The 12,515-nt window shown below is 39.1% G+C and overlaps 1 protein-coding gene across 1 annotated transcript; it reads right to left on the reverse strand.

Annotated features, from left to right (window-relative positions):
- Window positions 1–2,741: 2,741 nt before the first annotated feature.
- Window positions 2,742–8,290, reverse strand: asip2b (agouti signaling protein, nonagouti homolog (mouse) 2b). The gene is made up of 5 exons (XM_063886496.1): window positions 8,152–8,290; window positions 6,871–6,995; window positions 6,639–6,764; window positions 3,402–3,475; window positions 2,742–3,241 (listed from the first exon to the last, which is right to left on the reverse strand). Exons 1-5 carry the CDS (start codon window positions 8,277–8,279, stop codon window positions 3,074–3,076), a joined length of 621 nt encoding a protein of 206 aa, XP_063742566.1. The 5' UTR covers window positions 8,280–8,290; the 3' UTR covers window positions 2,742–3,073.
- Window positions 8,291–12,515: the final 4,225 nt, after the last annotated feature.

The raw sequence follows: 12,515 nt of genomic DNA on the forward strand, positions 1-12,515 counted from the left end.
CGGTTCCCAAAGCCAAGTCCCTACGGACTTCGGCACTACCGTCACTCTTCTAGGAATGTGTTTGCTCCATTGTTAAAATTTCGATATCACTGTTTTCCTTAAGATTTAAAGGGGCCCTATCATGCTGATTTCCAGGGTCATATTTGTATTTGGTGTCTCTTCTGGTACATGTCTCCATGCTTTAATGTTCAAAAAGCTCTTTATTTTTCTCATACTGCCTGTGCTGCAGCACCTCTTTTCATCCTTAAACCAGAGCCCAGTGTGCTCTGATTGGTTAGCTGGCCAGCCATGTTTTGATTGGTCAACAACCTAGAGCTGTCCCGACCCTTATCATGTACAATGTGTTGGAACCCTAGCCAAGAGAAGCGCGAGTCTTCTGAGTGATGTCTTTTTGTTAACGAAGTCAACAAAGGACTACAATAGAGGCATTCGGGGGAAGTGTGTGGGAGAGAAATTCCCTCTGGAGGGAACTTTGGGATTTTAGTCTTTGCAGACCATTTACATGCACTAAAACCGTTACACTACAGGAAAGGGAAGACACCAGAAAGCAGAATAAGTCCTCTGTAATGTATTGCCGTTTGAAGACTGAATTTAGGATGATCCCTATGAAAGAGATTGTACATCGAGAAATAACAGCTACTGTAACAATAAACTAGGAGTGTGAATATTTGGAATCAGACATCTGCTTCTTTTTACTTCCCACCAAAAGAGGAGCGGAAATTGTCATGGATAAACTGAAACAGTAAGTGGAGCAAAGATTGCCCATAAATCTCACTTGCATTCTAAATGAATTCATGTATGCATTTTAGGATATTTCCACTGGGAAAAAAACAATAAGGAAAGTAACAAAAACACATGGATGATATTGGCTTGTGATATATTTATTCAATAGCAAATAATCTATTATATCTGTACTCCAAGGCTTATTTACATAGGGACACAAAAATCTGCTTTTTAGCTTTATATGACTGTATTTTTTTCCATGTCTTGTCTATAGGGCAGTGAGTTTGAAAAAAAAAGAAAGAAATGTACGCTCTAATGTGAGCCTGGTCTTATTGGTTCCCACATGGTAGATATGGCAGGAGAGCAGAATTGTTAAAGCAGCAATAATGTGGGAAATACCCGAGGCACAATACATACAGTGGGGCAAAAAAGTATTTAGTCAGCCACCAATTGTGCAAGTTCTCCCATTTAAAAAGATGAGAGAGGCCTGTAATTGTTATCATAGGTACACTTCAACTATGAGAGACAGAATGAGAAAAAAAAATCCAGGAAATCACATTGTAGGATTTTTAATGAATTAATTTTCAAATTATTGTGGAAAATAAGTATTTGGTCAATAACAAAAGTTCATCTCAATACTTTGATATATACCCTTTGTTGGCAATGACAGAGGTCAAACGTTTTCTGTAAGTCTTCACAAGGTTTCCACACACTGTTGCTGGTATTTTGGCCCATTCCTCCATGCAGATCTCCTCTAAAGCAGTGATGTTTTGGGGCTGTCGCTGGGCAACACGGACTTTCAACTCCCTCCAAAGATTTTCTATGGGGTTGAGATCTGGAGACTGGCTAGGCCACTCCAGGACCTTGAAATGCTTCTTACGAAGCCACTCCTTCGTTGCCCTGGCGGTGTGTTTGGGATCATTGTCATGCTGAAAGACCCAGCCACGCTTCATCTTCAGTGCCCTTGCTGATGGAAGGAGGTTTTCACTCAAAATCTCACGATACATGGCCCCATTCATTCTTTCCTTTACACGGATCAGTCGTCCTGGTCCCTTTGCAGAAAAACAGCCCCAAAGCATGATGTTTCCACCCCCATGCTTCACAGTAGGTATGGTGTTCTTTGGATGCAACTCTGCATTCTTTCTCCTCCAAACACGACGAGTTGAGTTTTTACCAAAAAGTTCTATTTTGGTTTCATCTGACCATATGACATTCTCCCAATCCTCTTCTGGATCATCCAAATGCCCTCTAGCAAACTTCAGACGGGCCTGGACATGTACTGGCTTAAGCAGGGGGACACGTCTGGAACTGCAGGATTTAAGTCCCTGGCGGCGTAGTGTGTTACTGATGGTAGCCTCTGTTACTTTGGTCCCAGCTCTCTGCAGGTCATTCACTAGGTCCCCCCGTGTGGTTCTGGGATTTTTGCTCACCGTTCTTGTGATCATTTTGACCCCACGGGGTGAGATCTTGCGTGGAGCCCCAGATGGAGGGAGATTAGCAGTGGTCTTGTATGTCTTCCATTTTCTAATAATTGCTCCCACAGTTGATTTCTTTACACCAAGCTGCTTACCTATTGCAGATTCAGTTTTCCCAGCCTGGTGCAGGTCTACAATTTTGTCTCTGGTCTCCTTTGACAGCTCTTTGGTCTTGGCCATAGTGGAGTTTGGAGTATGACTGTTTGAGGTTGTGGACAGGTGTCTTTTATACTGATAACGAGTTCAAAAAGGTGCCATTAATACAGGTAACGAGTGGAGGACAGAGGAGCCTCTTAAAGAAGAAGTTACAGGTCTGTGAGAGCCAGAAATCTTGCTTGTTTGTAGGTGACCAAATACTTTTTTTACCGAAGAATTTACCAATTAATTCATTAAAAATCCTACAATGTGATTTCCTGGATTTTTTTTCTCATTCTGTCTCTCATAGTTGAGGTATACCTATGATAAAAATTACAGGCCTCTCTCATCTTTTTAAATGGGAGAACTTGCACAATTGGTGGCTGACTAAATACTTTTTTGCCCCACTGTACATAGTGTTTGTCTGCATACATGAAATAGCTTATGTCGTTGGTTACACACACATTAGGTATTTGGATATTCTGTAAACATTTATGTTAGTAATTTTGTATTAATTCCTCAGAACACTGAAGACAGAGACACACACTCCCATATTCACTTCCATCACTCAAGTGTTCTGTACAATGGAAGAAAACAAGCATTTTTTCACGATTTTCCCAATAATATTCTCCGAACTTCTCTCAAGAGCCAGAAGGCAGTGTTTGTTCATTCCTCTATTTATATAGTATGTACATCATTGTGTATGTCCAGGTGCTGGTCTTGTACGTATGTTTTTTTATCTACGTCTTCATTGAGCACGCCGGGTTCGTCCTCCAGCAGTGGCAAATGGTGTTGAAGAGTCGGCAGCGGCAGGAGGCGCAGGGGTCACAGCATCGGATGTAGGCCGAGCAATTTTCCATCAACCGGCCGCAACGATGTGCTGGAGTCACGAGGTTTGCCTTGTGCTTCTGAAACAGGGAAAAATAGGTTCAACATGTGAACAAAAACAAAACTCACATAGCCTACAGACCTTAAGATTCCACCTAACCTTTTTCATTTTAAGTATTCACAACCGGCCTCATTGAAAAGTAACTCTCAGGCTGTTTAAGAGGAAAAAAGAAAGCTTACAGGTGTGCGACTTTCTGGGGGCGGAGAAAACTTTCGCCTTGCAAACAGTCGTCTGGTCCTAGCCTGGACCCAAACTAGAAATGGAAAAAACAGAACATTCAATACTCATGGTAAAAAACACTCTGTAAACATTCCTTAATTTAATGATCTCTGTACTTTTTGTTCAAAGTCGGATTTCATTCCAGAGAAAATCACAAAACACAGTCTCTGGAGAACTGCATACAGTATGGTTACACGAAACAAAAAGCCTTGTGTTCATTCTCCTGCCTATGATCTGGTAGGTTTACACTTTGCCTTAGAGGAGAAGTACTATTCTTCTATAAGGAAATCCAGATGGGATTTCCGGTTGTCCTGGTGTTACCTTCCAGTCGGACCTGGCAGGAATACCTTTTTTCAGGTAGGTGTCCAGGAGTCATGCTGATCAGCGTCTACATCTCTTTGACGGATTACTTTCATAGTGAAGATGCACCGAGAGCCTCTGTTTGATGTCAGAACTCTGTGCTGTCCAATTGGAATCTGCATCTTGATATGGTGAATAGGGAAGTGTGTTCCTGAGCTGTATTGTCAGGTACAGAGTCCTTTTTTTGTTCAGGCAGTAGCGTCTACCAAGGCACCAGCCATTCAAGAAAGTGTTCAACTGGACCCCAAATGCAAAGAAAAAAGCTAGCAAAAGCTGGAGATTTTGACTGACTGTTTAGGACCTAAATGCAGCCGCATCACCAACGCAACAAGCTTATGTTGAGAGTCGGATCAACTGTTGTGTTGATCCGATTCTCAACATAGGCTTGTTGCGTGCAGGAAACCAGGAAAACGCGGAGTGGAGTTTGATTGATATTGGTATTCCCCCTATGATAGAGTGGAACGGATTTGATTGTGAAGCAATGGAAAGAATGCTCGACTAAAATGCAGTCATGCACTAATATTTTTGATGGCAAATGTGGGGGGGTCCAAACAACCTTTTTTTTAAGGTGAGGGTAACGTGTGTCCCCCCAAAAATTATATTGTGGCGAAGCCCGTGACTACAGGAGAATTTCTCATGTGTTTCTAACTTCATCAGCAGCTCCAAACATTGGAAATTGATCATGGCAAGCAGTAGGTTTTTTTTTTGGCAGTTAACAGTTTCAAAAAGCACAAAGAACCGTACAGAATGTTGAATATAATAAGTAGGGTAGGATTTCCATACCACAGTAAATTCATTCACCATGGCAGGTCAGCTGCACACATGGGCATCATTTCTTGGAATATTTGCTTTGAAGTCATACTGTAGGAGCTAATAGAAACAGTTTGATAGATGTCAGCGATGCAATGGAAATCCAAATGATATGGTTCAACACCTCCTCTCTGCTGGACGTTCTTTGAAACATTACCAAAAGACCTTCATCAACGTCCAACTGCAGACACTGTCATCTTCGATTCATTGTACTACAGTGTACGGTTTATAATCTATGCAACAAATTAGAAACCTTCCTTATGACCCGACCCCCATGACTAATCCCTACACCTTCCCCCTCCAATTCATCTCATCACTTTTGGCTAGTGTTTGGCCAGATGTTTAAAATCTAACCGTTATTTTGCAGGGAATACCTTCAGCCCAGTGCTGATGCCTGATCTCCTGCTGATGCTGAGGCCCACGCCAACGCTTATATCAGCCCCTTTGAGACATCTATACTTCGCTTCTTGAATACACCATTTTCTGGGGAATTAACATCTGCCATCTCAACAAATCATTATAAAACAAACATTGTGCATCACATTTGTATTCTCCCATTATGACCATGTTTACAGTTTAAAGGCTTCCTTTTAACATTAAAGAGGACATATCTTGTGTATTTCCAGGTTCATAATTGTATTTTTGTTTTCTACTAGGACATGTTTAAATGCTTGAAAAAACAGTTGCTCATCCAGGAACAGAATAATCCAAAACAGACAGAAGACAATCAAATTTAAGTTATAAATGTTTCTGAGATTTGTCAACACCATAAGTTGATGTCTTCTTAGATGTGGTGTATTGTAATTTACTGTACTTCGTTACAATTTTGAAGGACTTCATTAGCGTATTTTCATTTTCTGCTGCATCATACTCTTACTCCAACCAATCTCAGTATTGTACTTTTTACTGAACTAAATGTATTTAACACTATTTTAAAGAGATATAATATGAATACACAATAATGGTATGGCGAATTATTATAGATTTGCTACCCAGCATTTAAATACAGCTACATCCTTCCCAGCTGCCACATAAAGTATAGACTGTATACATAAAGATTATACGTAATATAACTTTTGGTGTTTTAGGTATGTTTTTCATGCCAATACTAATGTAGTTTTTTATTATAGCTCATCTTTCACCAGTACTTGTTAGTATAATTGTAATTGCTATAGTCAAAAGTGGTGGATTGGGCATTTACATGTGACAGACTCTAAATAAGAACAACATTCCATTTGTTCACTTGCTTTAATGGACGATTGCAGTGACATGATAATAATCAAACATGTCATGAGCAGCTGAAAGTGCTGGTATGTTTACATCTTAACAGAGTTCTTCCCCTTCCTGTTTCACTACGTGCAACAGCATAAATGACCGTAGTGCAATATTCCCTAGACTCCACACATCCTGCTCAAAACTGTGTTGCAACTCTCCAGAAAAACTCAAAAGTGAATAAACTCAAAATGAAACCATATTCCTCCCAAATTAAAGCTGTCATAAACTCCAGATCAGAACCCTAAAATGCTCTGACAGAAATCCACTGATTTACTTCCTAAATTATTTTTGCTTCAAAACCGATAGAATCAAACCAGATGTACAATAGCATAGGTTAATTCCAAAATGTGCAGGAGTTAAAGATACTTCAAATGGAGGAAATGTTCCAAATATTTGCATAAATCAAATGGAATTTGATAAAGTAACTCCTGATGAGATCGAACAACTTCAGATAAATAAAAGCTTGAAACTAATTCTCTAACTTCAGAAACGTTTTTTAAAGAACTGTTGATAACTTCAGTTTTAATATAATAAACAGTTGGCAATGGCTTACATACATGGCTTCTCAACGACTAAATTGGAGATTTTATGTCAATCTAAGGTAGGCAAATGTAATATATTTTATCCATATACCTTTAAATAAATAAACTGCACTTGTTTTTTCCTCATGGTGTCGCATTTAAGCACATTTTAAGCAGACCAACTAAGCATTTATGAATCATTAACATCGTAAAGGTAAGAATAATCCTCACCTGTGTCATTCTCCTTCTTCCTCACATCTTTCTCTGTGTCCTCTGCCCAGGAAAGAGGGAAGGCGAGCAGGAAGAGGCACAACAAGTGGGGGCCGGTTATCCCCATCATCATCATTATAAAGAATTCTGTGGATGATGATGTAAAAAATCCCTCTCATACAAATGTAAAAATCCCAAACTGGCAGGTGCTGTGTTAGCGGGAAATAATCTCTGAGTTCTTCTCCTTCAGTACCTCCCTTTCCTCTGGTTTCTCTCTCCGGCTGTGAGTTACGAACCAAAAACTCCGAAAACACGGCGCCTCCACGTGATGGGGTTGACGCACAGCAGGAGGAGGACTGTTGCCCGGGTAATAACTCTCTGTCATCACACATAATGAAGAGTGACAGAAAGACGAGGGTTAGTGGTGGAGTTGCCCCCGGGAAAAAACCTACCCCCGTGCCTTGGTCTGAGCCTTTCACTGATTAAGACAACGAGGAGATCACTGACGGACATCTATGCAGGATTGTGACTCAATACCATAAGGTTAAGCAATATGTGTCTGGTATGTTAAACATAGGTGATTATTACTTTTCAAATGTATAATTTGATTACATTTATAAAATTAAATTTTAAAAAAGTAAATAAAAAAGCTTCCACCAATAATTGTTAACCAACAAGTGTACATTCATTTGGAAAGGTTTATTTGCACAATGCGAAAGCACAACATTCAATGTAAATGTAGAATTATAAACTTTACATTACTTGAATCATTATAAACTGACCAAAAATAATGCATGCAGCTCTATTTTAAAGCTTTTATGCTGATTTACATGCAAAACACTTGTTTCAATCATTGAAAAATGCATAAGCCAGTAGCTACATGTGTAACACTACCACAAACATGCACGTTAATTTAGAAGTTTAAATATGAATTTTGATGCAAAAATATTCACGCTGTGCCATATTACCTCTTCATGCATGTGTCGCTCAGAAATTACCACCAGACTCACACATACACAGATAGTTCAAAACACACATTATCTTTCTTTTCTTCACCAGTGATGTGGGTAACGCGTTACTCTATCTGACGACTTTTTTCAGTAACGAGTAATATAACGCGTTACTATTTCCAAACCAGTAATCCGATTAAAGTTACTTATCCAAGTCACTGTGCGTTACTATTTTTGTCATTTTCCTTGGTAAAAAGATATATGTTTGCTTTCTTCTTGCGTCTCGGGGAGTGACGTCTATGCGACAATTAAGTCACGTTTTCAGCACGAGGACAACTCAGGTGTTTACCACGCAGCGACACAAACGTAAACAACAATGGAGGGAGGAGACAGATGCCCGTTTTCTAGCTGGAAAAACAGTCACTATTTTGAGTTTGTGTCAGCTCAAGATGACAGTATTAAGGTTCGTTGCACTCTCTGTGCTGGAGACAAAGTGCTATCTAGCTTCAAACACAGTACGTCAAATTTGAATAAACATTTGGAGTCGCAGCACGGCACAGTCAAACTTACAGAGCAAGTCTCACCTGGTGGAGCGAAGCAGAGAGCTGCGACTAAAGCACGAGGTCCCCCACCACCCGAACAACAAAAGCTGGACTTCAGTGCAAAACCAGAAAGAGTTGAAGAAGTTGGTCGGGCAGTATGTTGGACTCATTTATGTTGACGCGGCGGGGGATGTTGTCGGCAGCTGTTGAAAGTAACTAATAAAGTAACTTGTAATCTAATTTAGTTACTTTTTAAATCAAGTAATCAGTAAAGTAATCAAGTAACTTTTTAAATGAGTAATCAGTAATCAGATTACTTTTTCAAGGTAACTGTGGCAACACTGTTCTTCACATCGGCTTACATTTAAAACATGTTTGGATCTACACATTCTATTTACCTCCGGACCTCAAGATATATGAAATCACGATTGGGGTCTGATCGTCAAAGAGTACCTATTCACATTTATATCATCTCCTGCACACTTCAATAAATGCTTCTTAAAGCAAAACAAGTCTCTGGAGTGGATTACAGAGCTGTGGTGAGCTCAAGAGCCCCTCTTGTGATTGAAGAAGCAACGTTATGAATTACAAAAAGAGGGTTACAATGAAAATACACTCCGTCAGAATTCTATTAAGGATACAATGGTCGAACAATATACGTTTGGACAGCTGAATAAACAGTTTCTTCAGGTTTGTTTCCCCGGTGAGAAAAATTACATTGAAGCTTAAGCTATCATTACTATTGCTATGGTTTCCTGCAGTTTCCATGGCAGCTAAACACTCAAAATAGTCCATTTAATTTTCAATGATGGCAGACACAAACGGTGTGTAAACAAAGTGGTGTAGTGGAGTGATAAGTTGGACAGAAGAAGTTGTATTGGTTCACCATGTGACTCAAAGTTCCTATAGATATCCACAATGCCAATTTTTTATTCAGATACTTGTGTGATAGGCCATCTGCTTTCCAGGAAAAACCCCACATTGAAACTGTCTGCAAAGGAAAAAATAAAGATTTGTTTTACATGCTGCCATTGATGTTTTTGCAACTGGGCAGATTCTGAGCTCTTTTTTTCAGGGCCATTGTTGTGCAAGTGTTTGTGAGAACTGCTTCGTGGAATGAAAAAGATTTAGTCAAGCCCTCGAAAAAACAATTTGTACATTACTGTGACCACCAACATTGTTTCTGACCACAACCATTTCAGGAACTCTCACAATTGTTGGGTCCATTTCCTTACGTTTTTACAGATGTCTATTTTGAAGAAAGGGTAACTTCCAGAGGCTATTTACCATAAACAGAAACCTAATAAATATGGCAACATAACTTTGATATAAATTTGCATGCAGAAAATGTTTTACTTGCATGTTTTGATAAATTAAATACAGTAAATGTTGCTTTTTTGTTGACAACTTACCTTTACAATGGGAAATTTAATTGGTGCAGTGTCTCATTTTGCATACTTTGCTATTTTGTTATTTTAAGCACAATGGTAAAATGCAGTGCAATATGAGTAGCTTTGAGTACACTTTGAGAAATGCTGGACACTTCTCCCCCTCAACTTTACGATAGGATAATACTTGAATTGTCAGAAATCTGAAATTCGACTTGCATCGTGTAGGTCGATGTAGTGGCGTCATTGAACACAGCGCTAAATAAATCAAAGAAATACAGTTGAAGGTTTTTTGATATTTAAAAAAGTACCCCTATACTGTTGTCAACATTGATTTAATTGGGTAAACTGAACTGTCTTTTTGATTTGCAACCGCGAACATTAAGCTGTTAGCTAGCTATACATTTGCCGCTTGCTAGCTAGCTAGTATCCAGCTGTCATCATCAATTCTGGTGAACAGTCGCCATGTGCGATTTTAAACAACTTTACCCATTTAAAATGTACAAACTGTGCAAGGGTTCACAGTGTTTGACTGGGCAATATACTAAGTGAAGTGTCTACATTAAAAAACAAGAGCAGCTTTGAGTGGGGTTCCATTTGACTTTTTGAGTAAAGTGTCAGAAATGTTTAAGTTCAGAGGTCTCAAACGCCGAATTAGACCCACTTTAAATGATCCTGAATTATCCTTTGAAGGCCCTGTAACACACACACACACACACACACACACACACACACACACACACACACACACACACACACACACACACACACACACACACACACACACACACACACACACACACACACAACTACAACTATACACACCTGTTTGCTTAACCAGCACAGGTGTTAATAATATAAATACAAACAATAACAATAAATAAGTTCTGGTCTTGTGCATGCTGGTTTACGGTCATATTGTAAAGGCATTAAATACAGACTCATTGTTAAGGAAACACCTGTGCTTATTAAACATGCCCTCTGTTTAAAAAGGTGTGATGTCAAGTTATAAAACCCAGATGGAACAACAGATGATTTATTTAACACTAAACTCAATTTTTTTACAGAATTAACATACATAAAGTACATTTAGATCTCTTCAAACATTGAACTTGAATACACACAATGTGAGAGACAGTTCCATGTATTTGTTTATTGTAGTTAAACATACGATCATATAAAAATGCATGATCCATAAGCAGTGGTGGATGTAGTACTGATATATTTTACTTGAGTAACATTTTATTACCATAGTGTAAATACATAATATAATCTGAAGTAAGTATTACTAAAGCTAAAACAGGATTTGCATAAAAAAATGTAAGGTAGTTATTCTGGCCCATTTTAGAAAACATATGTTATATTTGCTTTACTTTTGCTATATCTGCTCGGATCAATAAAGTTGATCTTAACCTATATTACTTTATAAAAAGTTTGTTGTATTATAAACCGGAATCTCCAAAGTAATTTCATAATAATAATAACCTGGATTTATATAGCGCCTTTCAAGAAACTACCATCTTGATTTGTATTTTTACATTATCATAGCACCAGATGCAGTAGAGGGGACTTATTGCAGAAGTCTGTCTGTATTTAGTTAAGTAAGCTTAAGGACTTCAGTTATAAAATAATGATTGTGTATAAAACATTCAGCAGGGCAGCAGGAACTGTAAATACTCCAGTAAAGTAGTACTACCAGAATGTGTTTTAATTAGGTACAGTACTTGAGTAAATGTGCCTAGTTACTGTCCGTGGGAAAAGGTCATTAAAGTGTTTTTGTATTGTCAAGCTGTACATTTGACAGCATTAAACACGATACAAGACCCTTGGTTGCTGCTTTGGAACACAGCCAGGAACAATTATCCATTCATATTTAATATAGCTTTCAATGTAGTTTCAAATATTTGTTCGACAGCTCCTCAGATAGGACAAATTACAGCCCCGGAATGGGAGTACTTACAGTGGGGCAAAAAAGTATTTAGTCAGCCACCAATTGTGCAAGTTCTCCCATTTAAAAAGATGAGAGAGGCCTGTAATTTTCATCATAGGTATACCTCAACTACGAGAGACAGAATGAGAAAAAAAAATCCAGGAAATCACATTGTAGGATTTTTAATGAATTAATTGGTAAATTCCTCGGTAAAATAAGTATTTGGTCACCTACAAACAAGCAAGATTTCTGGCTCTCACAGACCTGTAACTTCTTCTTTAAGAGGCTCCTCTGTCCTCCACTCGTTACCTGTATTAATGGCACCTTTTTGAACTCGTTATCAGTATAAAAGACACCTGTCCACAACCTCAAACAGTCATACTCCAAACTCCACTATGGCCAAGACCAAAGAGCTGTCAAAGGAGACCAGAGACAAAATTGTAGACCTGCACCAGGCTGGGAAAACTGAATCTGCAATAGGTAAGCAGCTTGGTGTGAAGAAATCAACTGTGGGAGCAATTATTAGAAAATGGAAGACATACAAGACCACTGCTAATCTCCCTCCATCTGGGGCTCCACGCAAGATCTCACCCCGTGGGGTCAAAATGATCACAAGAACGGTGAGCAAAAATCCCAGAACCACACGGGGGGACCTAGTGAATGACCTGCAGAGAGCTGGGACCAAAGTAACAGAGGCTACCATCAGTAACACACTACGCCGCCAGGGACTTAAATCCTGCAGTTCCAGACGTGTCCCCCTGCTTAAGCCAGTACATGTCCAGGCCCTTCTGAAGTTTGCTAGAGGGCATTTGGATGATCCAGAAGAGGATTGGGAGAATGTCATATGGTCAGATGAAACCAAAATAGAACTTTTTGGTAAAAACTCAACTTGTCGTGTTTGGAGGAGAAAGAATGCAGAGTTGCATCCAAAGAACATCATACCTACTGTGAAGCATGGGGGTGGAAACATCATGCTTTGGGGCTGTTTTTCTGCAAAGGGACCAGGACGACTGATCCGTGTAAAGGAAAGAATGAATGGGGCCATGTATCGTGAGATTTTGAGTGAAAACCTCCTTCCATCAGCAAGG

This window comes from Eleginops maclovinus, chromosome 6 (assembly GCF_036324505.1).
Source record: "Eleginops maclovinus isolate JMC-PN-2008 ecotype Puerto Natales chromosome 6, JC_Emac_rtc_rv5, whole genome shotgun sequence".
In the NCBI taxonomy this organism is placed as follows: domain Eukaryota; kingdom Metazoa; phylum Chordata; class Actinopteri; order Perciformes; family Eleginopidae; genus Eleginops; species Eleginops maclovinus.